The sequence below is a fragment of the Micropterus dolomieu genome, linkage group LG14 (assembly GCF_021292245.1).
Source record: "Micropterus dolomieu isolate WLL.071019.BEF.003 ecotype Adirondacks linkage group LG14, ASM2129224v1, whole genome shotgun sequence".
Classification (NCBI taxonomy): Eukaryota; Metazoa; Chordata; class Actinopteri; order Centrarchiformes; family Centrarchidae; genus Micropterus; species Micropterus dolomieu.
In genome coordinates, this window is record NC_060163.1 from 10,654,266 (window position 1) to 10,679,765 (window position 25,500).

At 41.9% G+C, this 25,500-nt stretch overlaps 2 protein-coding genes across 4 annotated transcripts; both read right to left on the reverse strand.

Annotated features, from left to right (window-relative positions):
- Window positions 1-4,088: 4,088 nt before the first annotated feature.
- On the reverse strand, window positions 4,089-10,993 carry tut1 (terminal uridylyl transferase 1, U6 snRNA-specific). Its single transcript, XM_046069658.1, has 11 exons — window positions 10,765-10,993; window positions 10,201-10,391; window positions 9,846-10,052; window positions 9,435-9,549; window positions 9,180-9,307; window positions 8,758-8,984; window positions 8,513-8,622; window positions 7,635-7,757; window positions 6,561-6,653; window positions 4,482-5,599; window positions 4,089-4,263 (listed from the first exon to the last, which is right to left on the reverse strand). The coding sequence occupies exons 1-11, from the start codon at window positions 10,838-10,840 to the stop codon at window positions 4,249-4,251; spliced, it is 2,403 nt and encodes an 800-aa protein (XP_045925614.1). The 5' UTR covers window positions 10,841-10,993; the 3' UTR covers window positions 4,089-4,248.
- A 699-nt stretch (window positions 10,994-11,692) lies between these two features.
- On the reverse strand, window positions 11,693-24,800 carry mki67 (marker of proliferation Ki-67). Of its 3 annotated transcripts, XM_046069110.1 has the most exons (18): window positions 24,619-24,800; window positions 24,094-24,196; window positions 23,577-23,658; window positions 23,195-23,310; window positions 22,961-23,030; window positions 22,760-22,835; window positions 21,790-22,416; window positions 21,420-21,652; window positions 21,259-21,323; window positions 20,624-21,207; window positions 20,163-20,269; window positions 19,447-19,624; window positions 19,201-19,344; window positions 18,263-19,068; window positions 16,079-16,124; window positions 15,010-15,093; window positions 14,036-14,698; window positions 11,693-13,742 (listed from the first exon to the last, which is right to left on the reverse strand). In XM_046069110.1, the coding sequence occupies exons 2-18, from the start codon at window positions 24,180-24,182 to the stop codon at window positions 11,941-11,943; spliced, it is 5,772 nt and encodes a 1,923-aa protein (XP_045925066.1). In that variant the 5' UTR covers window positions 24,183-24,196; window positions 24,619-24,800; the 3' UTR covers window positions 11,693-11,940. The 3 variants fall into 3 exon arrangements, with proteins under 3 accessions (XP_045925066.1, XP_045925064.1, XP_045925065.1); XM_046069108.1 differs by having other exon boundaries at window positions 20,624-21,323; XM_046069109.1 differs by having other exon boundaries at window positions 20,624-21,323; window positions 24,586-24,800.
- Window positions 24,801-25,500: the final 700 nt, after the last annotated feature.

Genomic DNA, 25,500 nt, shown 5'->3' on the forward strand with positions numbered 1-25,500 from the left:
AAATCAGGATGTTGGAAATCTACTTACTGAAGGCATCTACATGTACTCCTCAAATGGAGCCCTAAAAGCTTCTCTCCTGAGCCTGTCTTCACTTTGGATAGTAAAACCACTACTATTTCCATTTGCATGACACATAGTCCAAATACAAAAGGAACATTACACACGCGCGTACAGAAGTCCATTCTGGTGTAAGAGCAATCTCCCAGGAGAATGTCTGACTCCTTCCTGCCATCACAGACAGAAAGGGGGAAATGATTATGCGTTTTTATTTAGCCTTATCTCCATAGTGGGAGAGCCACTAATATGAACAGAGTGCTTTTCAGGCAGCCAGGTTTGTTTGCACACTTGCTCAGGAGACAAAATGGGGGGTTGATGGCTGTCCACTGCCACGGTCCCATAATTCCTGACCACATAAATGGCTCTAAAAGGGGCCACCGAATATCAGTCAGAAACACAGATGACCAGTGAGCAAACAATAACATATTTCTCTTTAACTTTCAGACCTTATCTGCCTTTTTTGGAGGGACACGCACACACACAACCAGCTTCTATGTAAGAGAAGTCAGTCCTAAACAATGGGCGCACAAAGTCAGTGCTTCTCATTTGGTTTCCAAAATAGCCAGTGCCTCATTTCCCCCAGAGGGCCAAAGCTACTCTGCCAACAGCAGCATCACTTAGACCATTTGTCTTTTCTGGAAAGCAGAGCTGACCAATTACAGCTATATCCCACCGACTGATGTGTTTATGAGTGAGCTGGCAATGGCAGCTTCAGGTAACTCTGATGGATGGCAAGGCGGGTGTCAGAGGGCTCGGGAAAGGTCGATGATTTGATTCAGAGCATGCTCTCAAAGTCAGTACAAATTAGGGGAGTCGGTGTGCTGTTTATGTATCAAAATAATCCCCTTAAAAACTATGTAAGGGCAAAGTCAATGTCTTACTCACATGCCCTCCATATTCTAGGCATCCGATTACGCAGAGGGGCTGATTACTGGATATGTCGTAAACTTACAGCTACACAATACAAAACAAGATGATGTCAGAATAGATGTGACTCAATGCATTCATGCGTCACAGCAGAATGTACAGAAGCCGTAAGTAGCTGATATTGCTAGCAAGCTTTGAAGATTCTAGGTCTTGGGGGGGTTGACTCAGGATCACTTCCCATCAATTACACAAAACATGGAAATGGCATCTTTTTCTGGGGAACTCTAAATGAATAATAAGCTCCACGGCCCGACAGACATACACATACAAAGGCACATAAAAATGCTCACCACAACCAATTGTTATTTTAATTAGAGCAAATGAGCTACATGTAACTGGACTGTCATCAATACCTGATGAAACCATTTCAAGCTTTTCCACGACCGCATACTGTGTGTGTTGCTGTTCAACTTGATTAATATTTTACAATAGATTGAAATCTGAGGAAAATAGCTTGTGAGTCTTATCAGAACAACTAGCGATGGTTTGTTTTCTTGTTTTAGGCCAACAGCAAACACATCTCCAGGTTTGATATCAATCACTCTGATTCTCCGGCTTAGAGGTGTATGTGTGTGTGCCTGTGAGAGGCCATATATCAGGAGCACCTGTGAAAAACAAGGGATGGTGATACTGGAGCAGTGTGGAGTGGAAGTAAACGGCTGATGTTCGAGCAATATGCCATCAAAACCTCAGAAAAATAAACACAAACGAGAACGGTGAGCGTTTCAGCAGACAGAACATAAACCAGAAAGAGTCCACAGCCGTGCTACAGGAATGTCGTGAGTTTAGCAGGTGTTCAGTTATAGATCAAAGTGTCTGACAAAGACACATTCTGACCTGATGTCGCTAAATGAAAAGTTAATGGTTTAGCAAGTATAGTATTAATTCTGAGGGGGACAGGGATGTCTACACCAAATTTCACGGCAATAGTTGTTGAGATATTTCAGCCAAAAACACAAATGAAAGCTCACGGTGGCACTAGAGGAAAGTTCAGGGGATCACCAAAGTCATTAGAATTCATCCTCTGGGAACCATGACCTGTAGAACATTTGGTGCTAATCCATCTAATAGATGTTGAGATATTTCACAGATATTGGGGCATATAAAGGAACAGCCAGGAGATAACCAAAGTCAGTAGGATTGGTCCTCTCCAGACTATGAATTCTGCAAAAAAATTTAATGGAAAGCCATTACATAGTTGTTGAGAACTTCGACAGAAAAGCAACAAAACGAAAATTAACTCAGTGTGAAACCGACCTTCCTTTTGGTGAAGCTGAAGTATGTTGTTTGGTGGGTAAAAAACGCACTTTGGCGCAACGTTGTGCACCGGAGGAAAGGGGGCACGTGAGCTCCACCCCATCATAAACGATATACAGGTAGGGGTTTCCCTCTTGATTAGTGACGTCGCTGGCTGGAGGGGGACACACACACGCAGGATGGGATGACCCAGGTAGGCCTACTAATTTGGATTCCCCCATCTGTAGAGAGTAAACCAAATGCTTTCCACTTGTGTTTAAACATTTATTTAGGCTACACAAACAGTCCAATCACTTAACGAGGCTGTCGATGAGTTAAAAGAAATATGACTTGTTGTAAATGAAAACAAAATAAGTGTTATATTTCCATAACGTGTTTTTACAAGTAGCGCATCACATCCACATGCTGGCGCACAGCGTTTGGCTCGATAAGGCAACAGACATTTTAGGCTACATGAAAGTGCACTCCTATTTGCTGGATTGACAGACTGAAAACGGCATCAATTTAGATATAATTTGTCCTCATGTTCACTTTTTTTATGAGAATGAATTGCACTGCATTTATTAATTCATATGATTCCCGATTAAACTGCAGTTTAACATAGGCTATTTGAGGCGTTCTTTTGCAGAAAGAGATATCTCCATTTGTGTTTATGATCCTAAATCTGGTTCTTTTTGCGCGCTGCAAATGATCTACTCCTAGAAAGCTGGCCGTTTTCAAGCATTGTGTTTGCGTCTGTTGGATTACGCAGGGTGTTGTTGGGAAGTCGATGAAACACGTGACAGTGTTTGGAGCTGTAACTGCCATAATTGTTTCCTTGACAATTCGGCTTATTGATGGTTGTGATGGCCCTGAATCAATCAGCATTGCATTGCTGCATTTGTCCTGTGGCAATGAAACGAAGTGTCATCACCACCTTCAATTCAGTTGAAAACGCATTGCTGCATAAAGTCCGTGTGAGGTGACGTCTCTCACCAACTCTCTGACAGAAGATTATGCCTACTTTGTCCAAACGATGCCGTTTGATTAAGTGCGCATCATCAAATAATTCAGAAACATTTTTCCTCTCCTGAAACATATGCGCATGTCTCTGTCTCCACAGTGCCATCACAAGCCTGTACTGGCAACTCCTAACCAGTCGAGAGACCTCTCGAGCTGTCTTTAATAACTGGGAGAGTAAGAGTGATTCTTAGCTTAAATTTGAAAGTAAACTAAATTTCGTGAATTTTTAGCACTTAAGACTTTAATGGCACTTTGAGAAGCTTGATAAATATGGGCCAGAGCTACATTTCCATTCCCAGAGCTGCTGGAATGGCCAGAAATCAATATTTTCACAATACTCAAGTGGAGTCATAACGCAATATTTGACTTTCTGATAGTTAAACAAGAATTAACAATCAGCAATGCAAGCCAGCATCAGATTAACATGCAGTGAGCCGTCTCAAACACCTTCATCACGACAGCCATCGCCATCCTCCATAGCCTGCTGGCCGTCTGTATTTCTCTGTAAAAGTGAGATGAATGATGTTAATCAGCACAGGGGAACTCTGTGCATCCCTCCGCTCCTGCTATAATAAAGTAGTCTGCCTGTCTGAGTAATTACTCTCATCTGTCTTAGTCGTATGAGCAAAGACCTGACTGGATAAAAGCTCCAGTCAATGGTCCCTCTCTGGCAGCTCACGACAAGTTAAACTAAAGTATCGACCCTGTTCCTGCAACTACTGTATGTTAAACTACAATTACTGATTCTTTATTAATAAGGACAGCTTGAAGATGATGCTTGATGGTGAAATAAATGTATGTGGGTCCTGACTGATCACAACTTCTGTGTAAAGAATGATGCAGTATTTTCCAAAGGCTTTTTTTTATTTTATTTGAAGACAGTATCAGATGCTGTGTACACCAAACGTCTGCCACTGGACATCCCCTTTAAAGCTTCATCATTTAGGAGCATCATTTTAAACAAACTAAAACCAAATCACGTCTCAAACATAAAAGTAGGCTTCTTTAGGAAATCGTATTCTGAAACAAAGAACAAATATACAGCACACATGAAAACAATACAAACGTTCTGACAAAGCCCTTATCTCCAAATATAATAGTTGATGCCTGGTCAATATAAAGACAACGGTTAATACAAGTGGCTGTAATGGCATTTTGTTTCAAAACAAAGAGACCCCCAAATTCTTAGCTTTAATGGAGACATATCTGAAATCGGTCCTATTTTAAGCACTACTCACCGGTTTCTCTAGCAATGTCTCTACCATCTTAGGTAAGAAGGCTTCCAGGAAATGAAAGAAGTCATGAAAAACTCCTTCCTTGTCGCTGGTTGGTTCAAACTTGAGCACCGCCCTTGTGCTTTCTGTCCCACCCACCATCTGGGGCTGAACCTTGAACTCCAGGGGCTCCTTGAGCTCTGGCTCTTTTTCAATGATGCGAGCTGTGACCTGGGACTCCAGCTCCATGCAGCTGCCCTCTGGCCTGGAGTCTGTATCTTTGATCAGCTCCCTTCTCACTTTCCTCCTGCCAGCCCACACTAAGTGCTTTTGCTCACAGATCCAGTGAGGAGATGCAGGCTTGCCCCTTTTTGCCAGTCTTGGCTTTTTGCCTTGAGGCGACACAGAAGCATCGCTGCCAGAAGATAGCGGCCTCTTGCCACCGACCACAGCATTACCCAGAGGGCTGGCTTCGTTTTGGGATTCAACACTGTCAGAGCTGTCATTTGTTGATTTGAGTGAAGCCAAGGCAGTTTCCATTTCCTCCGCAGCATTGGCAGCTGAATCCTCACCAAAGACGCCGTCTGTGGAGGGAACAAAGTGACATCTGAGAACACTTTGGAAGACTCCCTCCACAGCAGAGCAAACCTTCTGAAACCACAGCGGCCGAAAACCATCTCCCGCCATGTGCAGCTGATTGCGCAGCACTTCAGGGAGCGACGCTGATTTGAAGGGGATGCTGATGGTTAGCTGTTCTGTTTTGGTAGTTGGGACCTCCCCATGGGGGGTCAACAAGCGTACCAGCCCCCATGACTTCCCCTTGGTGGATTTGCGCTTGTACTGCAGGCTGCGGCAGTACTTGTCAGCCTCCTGGCACTCCCTTTGGAAGCTGCGCTGAGAGCGCTCATTCAGGTTTCCAGCTACGTTGTGGGAGAGCTCAAAGGGGTCTAATAGATTTATGGGGCCCAGTTTGGGGCCATGGCGATTGGTCTTGGAGGGTTGTTCCTCTTCCATGGCCTCCTCCTTTTTAGTCTGACTGAGGAAATCAGTGATTGAGAGTGCACACCCCTCCCTCACAGATATGACACTACTGGCAAAATCAAACTTAGCGTAGAAGGAGTAGAAGCCAGCGAGCAGGGTGCCTAGAGAGAGAAAACATACATTCAGAAAGACATTTAGGGTCTGTAGTGGTGATGCTGGCAATATATTTAACAGGTTATATTAACCCGTATTTAGAACACATGAAGACACTAGGTTACATATATAATGTCACAGGAAACCTCTGACACATTTAGGGCTGACCCCCAATAGTCGAAGATTCGATGTTTTGATGGGTGGAGCCTGATTCGACTGTCAATCTCACAGCAGCAAAATGAGGATCATGCCATTTTGGTGATATGGGGGTGCTCAACATCTGATTTGACCTAGAACTATGAGTTTTCTCCCAATAAGTTAACATACTGCCTATTACAATATAATATAAAAGCATGTAAAAAGAAAAAAAACTTTTAATAAATGTTTTTAAAGTGCGTGAATAAATCCTAAATTGTAACCCTAACCCTTAAGGAAGGGGTGGGAGTCGGTGCGTATGTGTGGGAGTAGGGGAACACTTGCTGAAGGGATGGAGCCCCAGCTTCACTGGTGTTGTGCTGAGTTGTCCCCACCTCGCGGAAAGTTAGGATCCTTTATCACCATTGATGAACCACATAAACAATTTATCGTTTTTAAAGAGTACTTGAAATAGACCCATGAGGAACCGCTTCGTGCACGCAGCTGTCGGCAGCACGGAATGCACGCAGAACTCTGCATAAGACCGGTGAATGGCAGGCGAGCAGAGAGAAAATGGTCAACAATAAGCCTCAGTTTAGCTGGAAATGCACAGTGTAAGTTACACCGAGTAATGAATACAGACTTCTCAAGATTAAAGTGGAGCTACCATGTGTAGCCCCCACCCTGCCCCGCGCTCGCAATTGCCGCGCAAAAACACATATGATTCGACTATCAGTCAACTATAGGCAATAGACAATTCTGATTCGACTATGTAAATCCTTAGTCGGGGACACCCCTAGACACATATATGCTTTTTCAATTACTCTCACTCACAGAGGTCCTGTGTATTCTTGCTGGCTGGCACAGCAATAGGCTGACTAGGGAAGGTGCAGTTCCAGCCCTCAATCACACACTCTTCCTCCTCACCTGCAAAGAGGTAAACAAATCACATGTAATTAGAATGACAGCAAAACAGACAAATTAACATGTAATTTTCATTATATTGGACTAAATGATCTACAATACGAAAGTCATTTTAAGCTGTCTGGAAAAATCCTTGTGTTATCAAAGTGAAATATTTGGAACAGTGAAATAGACCTACTGAAATTTTAGACTAATCTCGTCCAAACATCCCTATATATAAAACACACATAATGTGCAAGCAATTTGCAATTTTTGTTGTCCCGTTTTCGTTCACACTGCTTAAAAAGGACATATTCAGCCTCATGCAAGAATCACTCATATGAGCAGATTCATTCTTAATTGGCACGTTAAGAGTGCGGTCCAGACCTTTTATCGAGTCATGAATAGATAGTCTGACTCTCCTTTTGACAAAAACCCACTAATTTGACCTGAATTCAGTTATACAAATGAGACCAACTTAATGCAAAATGAATATTCTGTTTACCATGTCTTCATTGTGGCTGTCAATTTGGTTTTTATTTTTTTTTTATTTTACGACTTTCTTTGGCATATTGTTTCACAGCAACTTATAAATTCTAGTAGCTGCCTGAGGAACTTGAAGGAAGTCTCAGGATCATCTTCTGTTGCTCCTGAGTCTAACATCATCCACTGTAGGCCATAATACGGTCAAATCTAATCTCTCAGTGACTGTCACTTCCCTTGATTACCTTCCATCTACGCCATGGACTGATTTGCTTTAGAAAGACTTTTTTAGCATCTTCACTTCCAGGTCAAAGAACTCCCTTCTCACAAATTTTCACCTCCTTATGGACAGATGGCATTCATAACACTGAAATGAGCAACTTGACGACAAGTTTGGTGATTCTGACCTGGAACACTCGAACGAAAAAAATAAATAAATAAACAGTAAGAGGAGTTTAAGATGAGAGTAAAAAAATGTTCTTGCATGAGGCCTATTGAGTGCAGGTGCAATACAGCACTTACAGGACATGTCTTTGAGCTGGTCCACCGTGGGGAGGACAGGAGGCTCACAGTTTTGCAGGTAGAAGATGATCAGCAGTGTCAGAGCGTAGTTGTTGAGCAGGGGACCTGCACCGCTAGGGTTACCTACACGTCACAACGCAAATGTGATTGTGTTGTTCATACTTGACAGGATGAAACTATGATTAGTGCAAGGCATGGTGTGGGGGATTGGGTTTGGTTCTTTTATCTCCTAAAGGGCAAGGTCATTGCCAAGTCATACAGAAAAACCAGCTGCTTTCCACTGATGTTAAAAGGGAATCTATGCCGATAATAGCTGTAGAATAACATTGCATAATATAGTTGCAAACTCACTTATTTCATTTCAAGTATAACAGAAGTTAGAAAGCAGCCTTACATGGAACTGATTCCATCCTGCTCTGCTTATCACTCTACACAAGTGCCTTGTTGAAAGCTGCACTGGCAGCGTGGAGGCTACTATTCATAAAAGGGAATAAAGGAGATGTGCCCCATGAGTGAAGGTAATTTGTGTGCTCTTCTGTGAAGAACACGCATTAAGATTTTATTCTATATCAGGAGACACTGCCTGTTATATTTCAACACAAAAAGGAGCTATACATGTGCCAGCTTTATGTATTTCTTCTTTTTTCACAGCTTTAATAACAAGGAGCTAAAAAGGCATTGCAAGTCAGTGTGTGCAGACAGATCCCAACAAGACAAGGGGAAAGTGAAGTTCTACTGACACCTGTTGACCAAAAAATGACATAACCTAAATGCACAGACAACCACAACACAATAATCTTGTTTTGGTTTTTTTTGTTCTTACAAAGAGAATAGGTGCTATATGATATGCTTTGAGGTGTGAGTCATTTCATCCTTACCAGCCAGCTGCTTCTGCTTGGCCCAGTAGCGAATTGTGTACACCAGAGGCCTCAGCCTGTCCTCTATCCCTGAACACAGCTGGAGGAAGCGGGTGTTCCTTACTGCTAGTCTAGTAAGAAATACAGGATAGAAAAAAGGAAACCAATCTGTAATTCTGCTCACTGTACAAGATAAAAACAATTTCTCACTACATCTGAAGACTTTTGACACATCATCAATGTAATCCTAAGAATCATCTACTGACCTGTTGTTAATGGTGATGTCCCCCTGCAGGTTAAGCTCGCGGTGATGGAACTTGGCTACAGGAAGGCGAGCGCTGCTGACCAACTGAACTTTGTGCACGCTGGGGACACAGCGTCTGAGGATTGCAGCCACAAGGTCCAAGACCTCGGCCGGCGAGGCAGAGGACAGGTCAATATCAGACAGGATGGAGTCCTCGGAGCGGCCATCGTCTGACATGCCCTCCCCTACCTGAAGAAAGAGAGAAGACAAAAGAAAGGAACTATGACAAAATTCACAGCGGGCTCCCTGTAAAGTTACATTATTTTGCCAATACACTGTGGATCCACAAAGTTTTGGTGATAACACTGAGGTAAAAATTGTATATATATATATATATATATATATATATATGTATATATATATATATATATAAAAATGCCTGACCTGTTCTGCGGTGGACTTGGCACGGGCCTGGAACACTTTGGTGTTTTCCAGGTCCAGGAACAGGTCCAGGTCACAGGAGTGGATGCCGAAAGTGTTGACAGATGAACCAAATGGCAGAATCTGGCTGTCTGCCACCGTTCCAAACAATGCATTAAAAGTGAGAGAGCCAATTGACAATAAACTTTTACACAATTATCTTTGTGTTACACAAAATTTCAGAAATTGACTCCCCGTATGTGTGTTCTCAAAGGTCACCTGGAAAAAACTCTACGAAAACCTCTTGCAGGAGTTGAACCATCAAGCCTCGGGCCTTCTTCTCGTTTTCGCCCAGCTGACATCGCTCTACAATGTACTGCATCTGTGCATCCACCTGGAGAACAAAACGACAACACCTCGTAATTTAACAGTGTCTGACAACTGTTGCGTATGACAACCATTTACAGTCAAGTTTAACAACAAAAGTATCCGTTTTTTGTGCACCAATTACCAAAACTATGTGCTATTAACATGAGTATGTAATGCATAAGTTATAATTAGTATAGCATAAAAATGATATATAATATAAAGACTTAAGAATCTGAAAGCTCCACTCGCAGCCCCCAGAGGCTGTAACACTTACAATCCAACCTTTACGGACCCACACTTTCTAGTTCACAGGATGCTTACAGACACCAACTGGCACAGCTGAGGTTTCAGACGGTCAAGAACTTGTTGGAGGTTCTGGAAGTCATTGTTCTTCTTGGGAATCAACTTGAACTCCTTCTTTTCCCGGGGTTTGACACGCAGCTTCAAGCCTTTCATCCGATGCTCAACACAGGACAGGGCTGCCTGTATGCTGTCAGTCTCATTGAACTGCACGATGGCGAACACACCCTGTGAGCGTAGAGTGACACATCACAGTCAGACTACATTGGGGCTCAGTCAGAAATTGACTACCAGCCACAAACTACAAAGAGGAGCACCTTGAGGCTATGGGTGTCATTTAAAATGAGCTGTATCTCATTGTGAACAGCTGACTGACCTTGTCTTTATCCATGATAATATCTGAGACTGGCCCAAACTGCTGGAAGTAGTCAGCTATGTCAGTCTGAGATATGTCAGGCTTGATGCCACTAACAAACACACTGTGCTGATCCTGGGTCCTCCTGGTGGCCCGCACATTGCTCAGCGTCTTGTGTTTCCGCCCCTTGACATGCTGTTCCAAGCTTGGCACTGCGGGAAAGATTTACAATTTGAACAGTATTGCATTAATATCACAGCTTCAAAGATAAAAACGTTTAATCAAGCAATGACATGCAATTTACCGTTTAGCTAACAATCAAAAAAATGACAAACGTATCCAATACATTAAATCTCTTACCGTTATAACATTAGCTAACTGTTTTAACAATGCACTCACATTATGTCGTTCATTTTAGAAGTGACAGTATGTTAACGTTCTTTCCCATCCCCGACATAGCTTAAAATTTGGTAGGATTTTTAGTCCGGTAATACTGCACGTCACCTGACTATAAAAAAAGTTACTGGAAACATAATTTTAAGTGTCGCACATGTGGCTAAAGTTAGCTTACGTTACGTTACTTACTGTTTGGTAAATTCACGTTGCACAGGGTGCACTGAAACCCTCTCGCCGTGGTTTTTATGTCCCTGTCCGCCTCCATGACGGCAAAACATAAAATCTAACGACAAAGCAAGAAATAAGTCAACCACTTAAATCGTGAGCCAATTTTTAGGTCGAAAGCTGCCCGTGTGCCGCTCAAATCTCCCTCCAGCGTCGACTCTGCGTTCGTTTCGACTCCGTCTCCTAAATGTGTCCGGGCTGTTCTCCTGATATATCGCCATTTCCGGTTAGTAATTCGAAGCCAGAAACTATTCTGTGTCTCTTCCTGAGACGCTTATTCTGTGCTGATGTTAAAGTTTAATATTAGTGTTATTTAATCAAATTTATTCGCACACTGATTACATTGACTACCTTGTATTTTTCAATATGCCACTGCAATGAATGGCTTTTTAAAGTTTTCCTTAAGTCCCTTTAAGGATATTACTAGTGTCTGAAATGGTAAATACTAAGCCTCAGTAATCGATACATTTTCAATTCAACTTCATATGCAAAGGAGGGCATTTACGGCCGTATGCATTCTAGTCCAATGTAGGTCAAAACTTCAGTAGAGTTCTTTTAAACCCTATAATCCATATCCCAATTTACACTTGCCTGACTCACTCTTGCTCACCCCTCCTACAACGTAAAGTTTTATATGCTCTGAAAAAGCCACTTTTATTTTCCCCTCTGCTTATAAAAAGCACTAAGTCATCCAGAAAAGATCGGCAGCAACACTAAGTTGCACAAGGCCATTACCCTTCTGTCATATCTTCCAGAAACTGACAAAAGCATGAAAATGATCAGTCACCAGAACAAACCATTTAGTGAATAATCATCCCAGTCATTGTAACTCCACATGTGGATGCACAGAACCCCAAATCCATTTTTGGACATTAAGACAAATTCAGACCAATTTTTTCCCCCATTGTACAAAAATTTAATAACCACTTTTTTCACCATAAAAATATTCGCAATGTAATGAACATACAACTTGTCACGACATAAAAGGGTTTAAACAAGATTCCCTGCTGTATTGGAGAAAAAAAAGCACTGCTTCGTTTTTATAAAACTACTTTCTAAAATGCCATACAATCTTAAAAAAAAATGACAAAGATTTTAAAGGGAAAAAGTCATTATGATTAAGGATATATACAAATGCATTTATTTCTTTGCTGCTCTTCCTCTTCGGGTTTTTGGCTGTGCCTCAGCCTCAACACTTTTCACCTTGCTTGTGAACTCTTTGTCAGCAACCTTTGCCACGCGCCTGGCTCTCTTGATGGGCTGAGCTTCGACAACTTCATCTGAGAGATCCTTCTCTTCAGTTTTGTTGGCATCCTTAGAGAGATTTTTGCTTTCAGTGTCAACCTTGTCTCCAAGTTTTGACTTCCTGCCTCGGACCGCCTTTACAGGTGTTAATTGTGGAATCTCAAACACTTCCAAATCTGCTTTCCACTTGACACATCTATTGGACATTTTTGTGTCTTCCACCACAGCACTGCTTACGTCTTCAGTGGGATTTGCCTGGTCACCAGCATCATCTGTTGTGGGCTTTGCTGCTGCACGTCTCCCCCTTTTAGCTGGCTGTACTGAAGATGGCGCAGACTCTGAAACCAGGACTGTCGATTCTGCATTGGTGTCCTTAAGGGGAGCAGCTGCACCTCGACGGGCTCTCTTGGCCGGAATGGCTTGTGGAAGCTCATTTTTCACCAATGTTTTAAGCCCCCTTGCCCTGCCATGTTTAATGGTTGAAGCCTCTGGCTCAGCAATTTTCTCCTCTTCAGCCTGAAGCTCATGGTCAGGTTGTTCCTCTGGTGCTACAGCAGTGATCTCTTCAGTAACTTGTTTTCCTCTCCTGCCACGTTTGGGTTTGCCTGTGGAGCTGACGATAGGAACTTCTTGGACCTCAGCAGATTCAACAGGGGTTTCACACTCTTGTGTGTCCTGTTTTGCTTTTCGCCCTCCTCTCCTTGGTTTTGCAGCCACAGTTGCCTGTTCATTCATCTTCACTGGCTCGGCAACAAGTGGAGCCTCAGCCTCCTCTGGGACAACGGGTTGGACTTCTTCTCTTGGTTCTACATGGTCTTGCTCCGCCTTCCTGGTTCTCCTTAATTTTTTAACCGGCTCTTGTGGTTTAGCAGTCTCAACTGAAATAGTCTGGACATCTTTCTCTAGCTCTTCCTCTTTGGCATTTCTTCCCCTCTTAGCCCTGAGCAGAGGCTGAGCCTGCTGCTTGGTCTCCACAATGAGAACAGGGTCCTCTGCCACCTCATTTTGTTCAACAGTATCAGTTTTTGGCTTTCTCCCTCTTCTGGGTTTTCCAACAGCAGGAATGGACTTTTGAGCTTGAGCGTCTGCAGGCTCGTCACTAACAACTTCATTTTGCTCTGACTGAGGTGGCTCAACAGGTGCTTGTTTAGTTTTTCTCCCTCTAATGGGCTTCACAACAGCTTCTGCGGGCAGTGCAGGATCCTTTTCTTCCTGATGGGTATTTAGTGAAGAAGTCTGGTCACTCACAGCTTCAGTGGAAACCTCAGCCACCAGTGGCTCCACAACTTTCTGTGGTACCATTTCAGGTTGATCATCAGAGGTGTTCTCTTGAGACTTTGCATTCCTGCTTCTTGTTGTTTGTCTAACAGCAGGCAGTGCAGTAGCTTCAATTTTCTTCCCTCTTCTTCCTCTGACAGGAGCAGGGACGACAGGATCTTCACAATGTTCTGTTGCCACCGGTTTATCCTCAGCTGCTTTAGATTCCACCAGTTTCGGTCTCCTGCCTCGACCAGATTTTTTCTGAACGACAGCTGCCTCCATTTCTGTGACTTCACAAGTTGCGGTCTTCACTTCAGGTAAACTCTCAGTTACAGGTGCCTGGTGAAAGATTTCCATTGCATCTGATGATTTATTTTCATCCTGTCCACTGCGCAACACCTCCAGCTCGTCACCGCAGACTTCAGTTGCTCCTGCTTCTACAACACAAGAAAACAAAAGGAGAAATGTTAGATTTACATTTACAGTGGTTGAGCGTTCAACTATCAATTAGCTCATCAGTTAAATACAGTATGTGAGTCAGGATTTGTTTTCACCAATGAAAATCTATGGAGAACCATACACTAATATTGTGAACATTCACAATTCTTAACTCTCCCAGGAATGGAAAAACACATTGATCAAGTCCCCTCACTTTTACGTGTTGAATAGGTCAGAAAGTGTTTTAAGTGACTTCAGTTTAAAGTAGAAACAAAAAGGAACTCTGAAGTACCTTTTGCCATGTCAGCTTGGGGCACATCTTGCTGCTCTGGCACAGATTTTTCAGCTTTTCTGCCCCGCTTAGGCTTCAATACAGCCTTCTCCAGAGCTGTTGCAGTGTCATTTGCCTCGTGGTTGACATCAACTCGGGGGCTCTGCTCACTCTCAGGCACTGGCACCATTTCAGCTTGAGCAGAAGAAAACTTTTTGGCATTTCTTCCTCGTTTAGGCTTAGGGGCAACTTTGGAAGGCAGAGACTCGCTTTTCTCCATTGCAATCTCAACATCCCTGCTTTCAGTGGTCTTTGCATTCCTGCTTCTTGTTGTTTGTTTAACAGCAGGCGGTGCAGTAGCTTCAGTTTTCTTCCCTTTTCTTCCTCTGACTGGAGCAGGGGTGATGGGATCTTCACAATGTTCTGTTGCCTCCGGTTTATCCTCAGCTGCTTTAGATTCTGTTTTTGCTCTTCTGCCACGAACAGGTTTCTTCTCATGGTCAGAATCTGTGGCAGTCTCCACTTCAGGTTGTTCTTCAGATACATGCTCATCTGCTGCGTCAACAGGTAAATTCTCATCTATAGCTGCTTGAGAAACGGTTTCCATGGTATCTGATGCGTCTTCATCATCATGTTCACTTGGCACCTCCTCCAAATGATCGACAACTTCATTTGCATCTGCTTCTAAAATAAACAAATGTAGACAGAAAAGAAAGAAAAACATGTTATGATAGAGTTTATATATTTGCATCTGGCATGTTTTGACAAAAGATTTCCACAGCAATGATCATGGCACAAGGATCAAACCCTCGTCAACGCCTGAATGAGTTCTGAAGCATAAAAACTACCCCCCTTACTTTCGAGAGCAGATTCCCCCCCCCTCTTCAAATCAATATACAGAATTTCCATAACATTTTGGAAAACATCTCAAAGTCCACATTATAACAAAAGTCATTTTAACATAACAAATCAATTAAAAGCATTAGCATCTGTACCCTTTGTCGTGTGAATTTGGAGCACATCATTGATCACATCTGATTGCACATTGTCTCGAGGCTCCTCCTGGGCAAAGTCTAGCTCTACATAAGGAGAGACAACAAAACCATTGTTATCAATCAGCTCATCAGCAGAACCACCCAAGAAATGTCATGTATTACCAGTGTTTCCCACTGGAGTTTAAGAGACTATGGTGGGTGCGCGTCGCCCAGGGAGCCAACCGAAGAACATTTTGTACATCATAAAGTTAAATGCATTAATTTGGTGCAAAGTTAAGAGGCTACCTATGAATAACTTTGCTCTCTTGAAAACAATGTTGTGCTCTAGTAAACTAATCATAAACCCTTTGTATAGCTATAAATGGTGATGAAACAGCAACAAAAGTCAACAAATTTAATGTTTATCCAGCAACCATAACTTTTACTTTTAATGTACACATGTAATATGTTTTATACTTTCTGTGAATATAATCCAATTTATCTTATTTCCATAATGTATAGACACCTTATTTTGAAAACCGGATGTTGTCACATGTGTATCCGCCCGCTAAATTCATCAAGTCTGACCCAATTTGATAAATTATGTTGTATGTAGTTCTCGTATTGCGTAACATGAAGACTTCACAGCCTCTCGAGATAGGCCTCTCATACTGCAACACTTGTCTTTTTAAAGAGAAAATGACAAAGTTGCTAACATGCTTGTCAGCTTGCACTCGTTCTTTTCAGTGGATTTCCATAAAGGCTTTAATACGTGCACACTCCAAATTTAGGTGCCGCTAGCTTAAAGACAGTTAACATTACCGTAGTTACCTCAAAAGAAAAGTGGTTGTCTCGAGTCGGGCGCCAAAGTATGTGAGCGTGAGGGCTTTAACGAGCAGCGCGGAGCAGTGCCCACAAAACCCAACGTTAAAGGTCTGGAATGTTGTTACGAGAAGTATTTTTGGTTCTTTCTGAAACTATGGTTGAGCAAATTAAGACTGTGGCGGGCCGCCATGGTCTCATTAATTAATGGGAAACATTGGTATTATACATCTAATATTATTCTAACTAAACTTATGAACCAACTAACCTTTTGCAATGTCTTCACCACAATCCAGAGGGCTTTGATCTGCCACCTGTTCAAAATAAAAGAAAGAAAGTAAACCACACCGGTAACAGAGGTCTTGTAAAGGAAAGGTTCAGTGAAATGTACACAGACAAGATAAATTGGTCATTTCAGCTTCTAGAAACCTTCATTGAAGAAAGAGTATAGGCCTAATTGTTTAGAACAAAGTTAAATCAATGGAACGATCAGCCGAAAAACAAACAACCCAACCCCCTCCCTGCGCCTCTAAAGTGCACTCTAGCGGTCTCAGCTAGGCCTTTTCAGAAGAGCAGCTGCCGTCGCCTGGCAGAGATGCTCAAGTCTTTGAGCTAGAGTCCAAGTTAAATCTCAAGTCTCTTGTGGTTATAATGAATGCTGTATCACCTGCTGCGTTCAATCCAGGCTGCTTATACAGGGTACCCCCAGGATTCTCAAAGACTTAAGACCTTTTTAATACCACCTAGGATGAAATTTAATACCAACTTCCCTGCCGCATAACGCAAAATCTGTAGGAATTTTAATTCCAGAGAAAGGTATTTACAAAATTACATGTATTTAATAAAATATTTTATTAATACTTAACACACTGTAGCTCTTTGGGGTGTGTTTGTACTTTAATATGAATCAAGGACATCACTTTGTGTTGAAAAGTGTTGTGGACGTAGGGTTCAAATTAGGGGTTTGACGATACACTTAGCTCACATGCACAATTTACAATATTGGGTTCACAAGAACAACTATTTGGATTAAATATTCAATACTGAAAAATATAAACTGGGGATCCCCACTCACATAACGTTACCCTGCAACTTCTTAGGTGACAAGCTAGCGTTAGCTGGTTAGTAGCCCGTCACAGACGTTTTGTTTTCTTCCCTAACAGCTGCCTGATAGGCGCCAGAGTTTGGATGCCGAAGCTCGTGCACCGCGAACACTCCACAGTCCAGAGCGTAAAGCTGAACACTGACGTAAACAGTAACGTTACCTGTACTGCCATATAACATCAATCACAACAAACGGAGTAAATTATAAAGTCACACACACAAGAAGTGTTTATGACGTTACGGCATTTATTGAACAAATTATGAACAAATTTAAGACCTTGGTAAATGAAATTTAAGACTTAAGGCCTTATTTTTCAAATATGAAATTTAAGACTTTAATACTTTTAAGACCCCGCGGGTACCCCGTTATAAAACTGCATATCTATAAGGAATTCTGTAACCTGTTTTTCCCCACTTACAGAGCACCACCATGTAGTCTAATGTACAATGAGTCTTCAACTAATGACAGCTGATAAACTACTGTAAGTCAGCATATCTCCCAGACTCTCAAACCAGTGTAACGTTTTAACTAGATAAAAGTGTAACATTACATGATCAACATTAAACCTGTAACCAGTTTGCAGCCACATTAATAATTAATGTGATGGCAACTAGCGGGACGTAAATGATTATGTTAACTACCACAAGTTTGGCAAGTAAACAAACGCTCATTCATCTTTTCATAACGAACGACAGTTGGAGTAGCTCTGGTAGGTAGTAGCCGAAGCAAGCTAACGTTAGAGGGCCAAAGCTGAGCTAAACATGTTTACTCACCTCAGGTAACCTATGTAGCGTTCAGCGCTTCTTTGTTTGGGCCTTGTTGTACGACGTTTTAAAGCCAAAGTTTATGATGTATGGCACAGCAGCTGTGGTGTTTGTTGTCTCTCGCGTGTGGCCGTGCGCAGCTGATACTACGTGTTACACAGGTAGGTTATAGGTAACGCAGGGAACGGAATAACAGCAAGCTCAGACGTTTCCTAAAAATAAACATTGTTCATGAGTCCTGCACCTCCAGTCAGAGTCTGAAGTCTTGAGGACGAGTCTCAAGTAGACTCTGAAGTTACCGTGTGTGCAACTGACGTTGGACTGCTAAACAAAATCTGTGTTTGTTTTTTTTATTTTGTTTTTTTTATATTCAATCAAATGACTTCCTGTGATGTGAAAATTTAAAATCTCAGTAACATGCGTTTTGCAGTGTTCAGTTCATTGCCTTGTTCTATGGCTGAACGGTTCCTATTGTCGATCACACGCTACCTGCCAGTTGCATTCTCAGATGCTTGAAATTAAACTAATTCCCAAATATATAACAAAATAATGAAAATGTTGAGGTAAGTGTTTCCATTGTTACCTCATTTGTGTCCACTCCTGTGTGATCAGTCAGTGGCTCCTCCACAAGCTCTTGAACTCCCTCCAAGACTTCCACTGGCGCATTACTGCTCAGCCTTGGCGATTTTGCGAGTCTCTTGATACTTAAGTTCTCCACAACCTGTTCACTCTTATCTCTGGGAGTTTTCATGAGGCTCTTTATGCCAACCATATCTTCAACTGGAGCACTTCTCTCCTTGGGCGTCTTCATTATTCTCTTGATACCTGTGAGACATACCAATGGGGAGCTCTTCACATTTGGAGTTTTCATTTCTGTCATTTCCGATTGGTCTTCAGATTCTTGCACGTGTGCTGGTGTCTCTTCAAGTTCTTTATCATCCAAACCTGCATCAGCCTTTAGAGCTTTAGGAGTTTCCAGAAGTTTTGCTTGAAGGTCTTTGAGAGGCGCAACTTCCTGTTGTGGGGTTTTCATGATCCTCTTTACTCCGGTGAGGCACTCCTGCTGTTCAGGTTTCTGCTTAGGAGTTCTCAGAAGTCTCCCTCTCAGGTCCTCAATAGGCTCAGCTTTCTGTCTTGGTGTCTTCATGATCCTCTTCACGCCAGTGAGACACTCCGGTAATTCTGGCTTCTGTTTGGGAGTTGTTACAGAGTGTGTCTTCAAATCTGCGCACTGCTGTTCACCAGAATCAGAGTGAATCTCCAAGGCAGGGACATCGCTGACTAAGCTAGACTCTGGATCTTCATTCAGGAGGCGTTGGACTGCCTCACTGTTGTAGCTTTTGTCTTTTACCATAGATGAAACACTCAGTGGGGACACCATCATTTCGCCTGTAAAATAAGTCACATTTTTATTAGTTTATGCTAATGTATTATGTGACTTAATTTGACAAACCCTTCAGTCTCTGATTATGCAGAATAAAAATGTCATACTTTGGTTCTCTAACACCACATACACTCTACCTGGTCCTTCTGGTGTGTTCAACACTGATGGTTCTACCACAGATGTGCCCAGGCCTTCTGCTGGTGTCTTAACAGCACTGGTCTCGTTGATTACAGACCTCCTCTTCCTCTCATTTAGAGGAGTTTTAAACATTTCAGAAACTCCTGTTGTTCAAAAAACAATGCACAACATAAAAATGTTAAAGTCCAAAATGCATTACCAAGAATTAGTCTTGCCATTTGTCAGGATGGAAAAGGGGTTATTACCAGTCAGGTCCTCGTCCATTTTCATGTTTTTTTTAAGGAGAGCAGTATTGGCGACCAGTCTTGGTGCAGCACCAGTTGGATTTACAAACTTTTGATAGTGAGCTCTGCTCAAAACAATGGTAACAGGTGAATTTGCATGCCCAGTGCTGACATGGCCTTTGAGTTCTCTTGCAGGGGTCTGAGAGATTGAGAAAGACATGTAGTATAAGAAAACTCTAATTTCAGTGGGTCTTCATTGAAGAGAATATAGAATATAGTTTTTTCCAACAGTTAGCTATTAAAAGTAAAGAGTATTCACATTCAGCAAAACAGAATAGCAGAAGTTCTTTGCTTATACAATGAACAAAATTATAAACGCAACACTTTGCATCAGCCTAAGGCACACCTGTGCAATACCCATTCTGTCTGATCAGCATCTTGATATGCCAGACCTGTGAGGTGTATGGATTATCTCGGCAAAGGACAAGTGCTCACTAACACAGATATTGACGGATTTGTGAACAATATTTGAGCGAAATAGGCCTTGTGTACATAGAGAAAGTCTTCGATCTTTGAGTTCAGCTCATGATGAATATGGGCAAAAACATGTGTTGTTCAGTGTATTTAGTCCAACTCGTTTAGATTGTTTAGCAATAGAAAAAAACAAAACAAAAAAAAAGCATTTAATTGTTATGATAAAAAGTGTACCCTGTATTTGTTACAGTATCTTACTTTACCTGTGGTTTGGACGCAGCCTTTTTTGTTGTCTTTTTGGGGACCGTTTTTTTAGCTGGAGCAGCCACTTGAGCCTTGGGTTGCCCAAATTTCACAACATCTGCCCACACTGAAGGAAAAAAGTAAACATGTTAAACAAAAAAAACACCCAAGCCCAAGCAAACCTTGCAGCATCTTTAATCAGTTATATGGTAAACAATAAATGATCATCTCATTATTGAGATTATGAAATCTGTTCTCATTTTAATTACTGAGCGATGAAATAAGATACTTTGAAGTCAATCCATGTGATAAAGCTGAATGGTAAACATTACAGTAAAATGGCATCAGCATTGGTCTTTACACCTTATTCTGACACACACACACACACACACACACACACACACACTTCTATTGATGACAAAGTGAAAGGAACAAAGACCAGACAAGAAGCGATGGATTATAATTTCAAGGTATAACATACGTTTCATAGATGCCCGTGAAATGCCACTTCTTCTGCGCATTACTTTCACAGCGCTCTTTGCCATACTTGGAGTCTTCCCTGAGGCGCTCTTCCTCCTCAGGGGTATTTTAGGAGTTACAGAGACTAAAGGCACCTGGGCAGAAACAGCGTTTTCTGCAGCTGGAGATGGTGTGCTGATGCGTGACACAGAGAAGCGCCCTTGTACTGAGGGGGTCTGGAATCCTGGAGTTACCGACTTGCGTTGATTCTTAGGCTGTTCGTTGGCCGTAGGAGTTTCCACTTTGTTCCTGGAGGGGGACCTTCCCCTTGCAGGTGATGGACTACTGGATTTTGGCGACCTCTTTGCAGGAGTTGCTGCCTTGGGAGAAGGGGTCCTGGATTTTGGCGACTTCTTTGCAGGAGTTGCTGCCTTGGGAGAAGGGGTCCTGGATTTTGGCGACTTCTTTGCAGGAGTTGCTGCCTTGGGAGAAGGGGTCCTGGATTTTGGCGACTTCTTTGCAGGAGTTGCTGCCTTGGGAGAAGGGGTCCTGGATTTTGGCGACTTCTTTGCAGGAGTTGCTGCCTTGGGAGAAGGGGTCCTGGATTTTGGCGACTTCTTTGCAGGAGTTGCTGCCTTGGGAGAAGGGGTCCTGGATTTTGGCGACTTCTTTGTAGGTGTTCTTCGAACCTTTGGGCTATCTGGATGCTCTTGTTCAAACTCCTAAACAAAAACCAAGGTCCATTTTAAAGATTATATGATGGATAACTACGGTAATGTTAGACAAATTACTTGAGTCATCCTCTCCTAGAGTCTTACCTTTATCATGCCAATGACCGATGCTCGTCTGAGGAGTGACTGGTTGGGTTTAGACAGACACAAGCTTCTCCGCGGAGCAGCACCCTTGCGCAATGGAGAGTCAGGAGGCAGTCGTTTGTCAAATAACTCAGGACTCAGTTGACCTCCAAAGGAAACCCGTTTCCTCTTCATTTGTGGTGCGGGTAAGTCAGCCGCAAGTTCTCCGCTTTTGCGTTTTTTAGACGTCTCTTTCACTATGAAATTAATTGAAAACATGTTACATGCACATCTATAACAATGGAGCATATCTTAAACATGCTTTAATAATTACTGTAATTTGTTTAACACTCATATATTAAAAAGAAAAACGTAGCATCACAGTATTAATTACCTTGTTCAGTTTTCTCTGAGTTCCTTGGTGATGCCTGAAGTATTTTGGGAGAAGTCACCGCTTGCTCTTCTTGCTCCTTAGTCACCAGTTTGGCTGGTGTGACCTCCTTGCTTCTCCTTCTCATAGGCGACTTTGGCGTTTGAGCGGAAACTTGCTCAATAACCTCACACACAGTAAACCTCTGGGGGGATGCACGGTTTCTCTTCTGAGGTGAAGCTGTATTTTCAGCTTCTGGTCCGGCCATCTCAGTAGAGGGAGCATGGAAGGACCTCCTCTGTTTCTTTACAGACTTTGGGGTCCCATTACTTATTTTTTCATTCTCCCCTTTAGTTTCATTCTTCTTAGGAGTGCTCTTGTCTTCTGTGGAAAGGACAGGGCTTCCATCATTTTTCCTGATGGAACAAGGTTTTGGTGTGCAAAACCTTGAAGAAGGCGTTTGGAGCAGACTGGCAGAAGATTTCCGAGGGGTCTTGACATCCAGAGATTTTTTGATCATTTGATACAGATCCTTGAAGGGGGAGGTGGTCTTGCCTTGCAGCAGGCCATCATCCTCCTTTGACTCCACCATAGTTTTCTCCAGCGATCGCTGGATGTTGTCATGGTTAGTTCCATCTTTCAGATGAGGGTCTAAAATGTGAAAAACAACCAAAACTTTACATAAAAAGCATTGAAACAAAAGCAAATGTTAGACTAGAGAAAATCTACAGCCATCGAATCCCTATCAATGGGCAGGGAGTTAGAGTTGGGCTGCAAAAACATTCCACTGATCTGTCAGATGTATTATAGACCAAGCAAAATATGACTATAATAAAATAGTTGTGAACAATACAAGAAAAAGTCAAAACAGTGATTTGTCTCCATTTCTAAAAACATTTGATCTATCATGTTTCTGGGAATGCACATTGTTGTGCGACATCATGTTCAAATACGGCTAATTTAGAATAACCACTATCACGCACACAAGTCTCACCTGTGGACACTTCAGAGACCCTCTTGTCTCCTTTTTCAACAGCGAATGTGTCCCCCACTTGCTGATCTTGAAGAACCTAGGCATAAGACACCTTGATCAACATATATGAAATCATCTAATTCAACAGGAGTGTAGGCAAATTCAAGATGTTGGGAAAGCTGCAATGCTCCTGTGGTAAGAGATGAATAATAAGTCAATTACTTTGAAGGTTTCAGTTTTGCCTCCTATTGAAGACCTCTTCTTTGGTGTGGGTGCTGGTGGGTACTCAAACCTGAAATGACAATTAACATTCAAATTTTTTTGGGCGATAAAAAACAAAGCAGGCGCAAACTAAGTTTAATAATTTTAACTGTGACTGTAACTGTTATCTGTGACTGCAAAAGGCAAAAATCTCAGCAGCAACAACAAAAGCTACCTTTTTCTTTTCATAGTTACCTGAAAGAACGGTCAATTACAGTTATCACATCTCCATGCTTCAAACGCTCAGACTGCTGCATAGGCTTTCCATTGACACGAGTTGGATTCACTGAGCTCAAATTTGTCAAAATGACCTGGGAGAGACACACACACAAAAGAATTAGTAAAGAAGGACTTGAGAAGCTCAAAGCTGAATGCCAGTGTCAGCTAGGTTTATGCTGCTATAGGTAAAGATTCCCCACAGTGAACTTTAGGAACTTTTTGATCTAGAAAATTAGCATTATAATTATCAAAATGTGAAGAGTATACAGTAAATATTCATTAACCTCACTATGCCAGATATCCTTTTAAAATGAAACAATGACAAGCTAAGGTGGTCATGTTAAACACGCTTTGTTACCTCTTTATTTTCATTCAAGTCAATTCTGCAATGCTCCTTGGAGACTTGAGGAAGCTGAATACGAATATCGCAGTCAGGCTTCCTGTAAAAATCACAATGAAACAAATGCATGGGTCAACAAGAGAGACATTTTAAGTTTTACACATAAGTGGTTCTGGTTCATAATTAGTTAATGAAATGTTCCACAGTCTACATAAAGATAACTTGTGACCTAGAGGTTTGGATATACATGTAAGTGAGCAGACATACAGTAAAGATTGTGACGTCTGCAGCAAATGGCCCGCCTCCAAACCACAAGCGTTTTTATAGCACCTCTGTCAACCCCAACATGGCTTCACACACATAGGAATTGCTGGCTCCAACATTAACTTGCGCATGCGTTTCCTCTACTAATTAACAGCTAGCCATTTTAAGATAACTAGAAAAGTAGTGCAATGAAACAACAAAAATATATAATCTGGAATCACAACATGGCAGACTAAAATTAAAGCCACCAAATGCATGTTATTGATCTCACCTTCCAAATAAGCACGTTGCAGTAAGAGGAAACTCAGTCCCATCTCCTCCAGTCCTCTTAATCACGACTATTTTCCCATGCAGTGGCATTTTCGTAACGTTACCTAGGAACATTAGTAAATAAGTGTTAAACCTGCACCGAGAGATAGCTAAACATCAAATAGACTTAGTAATATATTTTTTGTCCAAAAATGTCTTAACACAAGTTAACATTGACGTAATCCAATCTTACCCTGTAAAATCAAATCAGCAGGTCGTTTGTGGTTAAAGTTAAAACACTGCTGATAATTCTGCGACATCCCACGTGCAATGTCGCGTCGACAGCAACGTTAACGATATTACGATTAACGATAAGTTACTCTTTTCAGAAATACATGTCAACGTAGAAATGGTCTGAAGTGAGACTAACGTTAGAGACTACGCAACAAAAGAATATACGGTTTTCAGTGAAAATGTGACGCTAAGTTAGCCAAAACTTTTGAAACATTTGTACCTTAATGTTAACTGTTAAGCGTTGTAGCCTCACCTGGAAGTCCGTTCAATGACGCGTCAATTTCTGGCAATCCATAAACATCGACCGCGATGTTGCGAAGAGGAATTATTTACTACAATATCATATCAGACTGGACATACAACTGATGTCCTACCGTACCTTACAATGTACATCTACGAATGCCTAACGTAAGCTGCCTCGAACAGCCGTCACTTGCCGTCTCGCGACTCTTTCCTAGGGGTGCTGTACTATCACTACGCCACACAACAAACACACATTAACCTAAAAAAACTACTCGGAATAATTGATATTTTGGGACACAATATATGTATTTTGATGTATGTATGTGTTGCTGCGTTTTTAAAGATGTTTTTGGTTTTGTGCATTACATTTAACTTGAATTTACGTTAAGGGGACTATTTTGTTTACGAATTTGGCGGAACAATCTCCCTTCTGTAAAGGGATGTTCATTTGAAAATTTTTGAAATTCCGCGCGAAGGATTGTGATTGGTTGAAGGGTCACAATCGCAGTAAGAGGGCGGGGCATAGTACTTTTAATATACAGTCTATGGTTTTTGCAGCCCTCTATAGGGCTCTAGCAGAGCCTAGTCAGCCCCTATCACAGGGTTTCTTCACGGAAGTCAGGCTTAGCATTTCTGATGTTGTCCATAGATTTTCTAATATAATATAATATAATATAATATAAATGTGTCTCCAACTTCTGTAAGATTTGTTAAAGATATTTTTCAAAAACCTTACCAGGGTCCAGTTGAATGGAGAAGCTGTCATCAGGGTCATGGCAGGATATCACAGCATTGAGAACCATTATTTATAGTACATAATAACAATATATCATTTTCACACAAGTAAATGTCATTACAGAAAAAACACTGCACAACTAGTAAGTTTGCACTG

Excerpts from the sequence above, each read along its gene's own strand:
- tut1 (XM_046069658.1), bottom strand. The coding sequence starts at position 10,840 with ATGGAGGCGGACAGGGACATAAAAACCACGGCGAGAGGGTTTCAGTGC. Across the intron at positions 9,550-9,845 it reads AGCTGTGCCAGTTGGTGTCT|GTGGATGCACAGATGCAGTA; the intron begins GTAAGCATCCTG and ends TTTGTTCTCCAG. Across the intron at positions 9,308-9,434 it reads TTTCGTAGAGTTTTTTCCAG|ACAGCCAGATTCTGCCATTT; the intron begins GTGACCTTTGAG and ends GAACGGTGGCAG.
- mki67 (XM_046069108.1), bottom strand. The coding sequence starts at position 24,182 with ATGCCACTGCATGGGAAAATAGTCGTGATTAAGAGGACTGGAGGAGAT. Across the intron at positions 22,836-22,960 it reads GCAAAACTGAAACCTTCAAA|GTTCTTCAAGATCAGCAAGT; the intron begins GTAATTGACTTA and ends TCTTATGCCTAG. Across the intron at positions 15,094-16,078 it reads TGGTGAAGACATTGCAAAAG|AGCTAGACTTTGCCCAGGAG; the intron begins GTTAGTTGGTTC and ends CTCCTTATGTAG.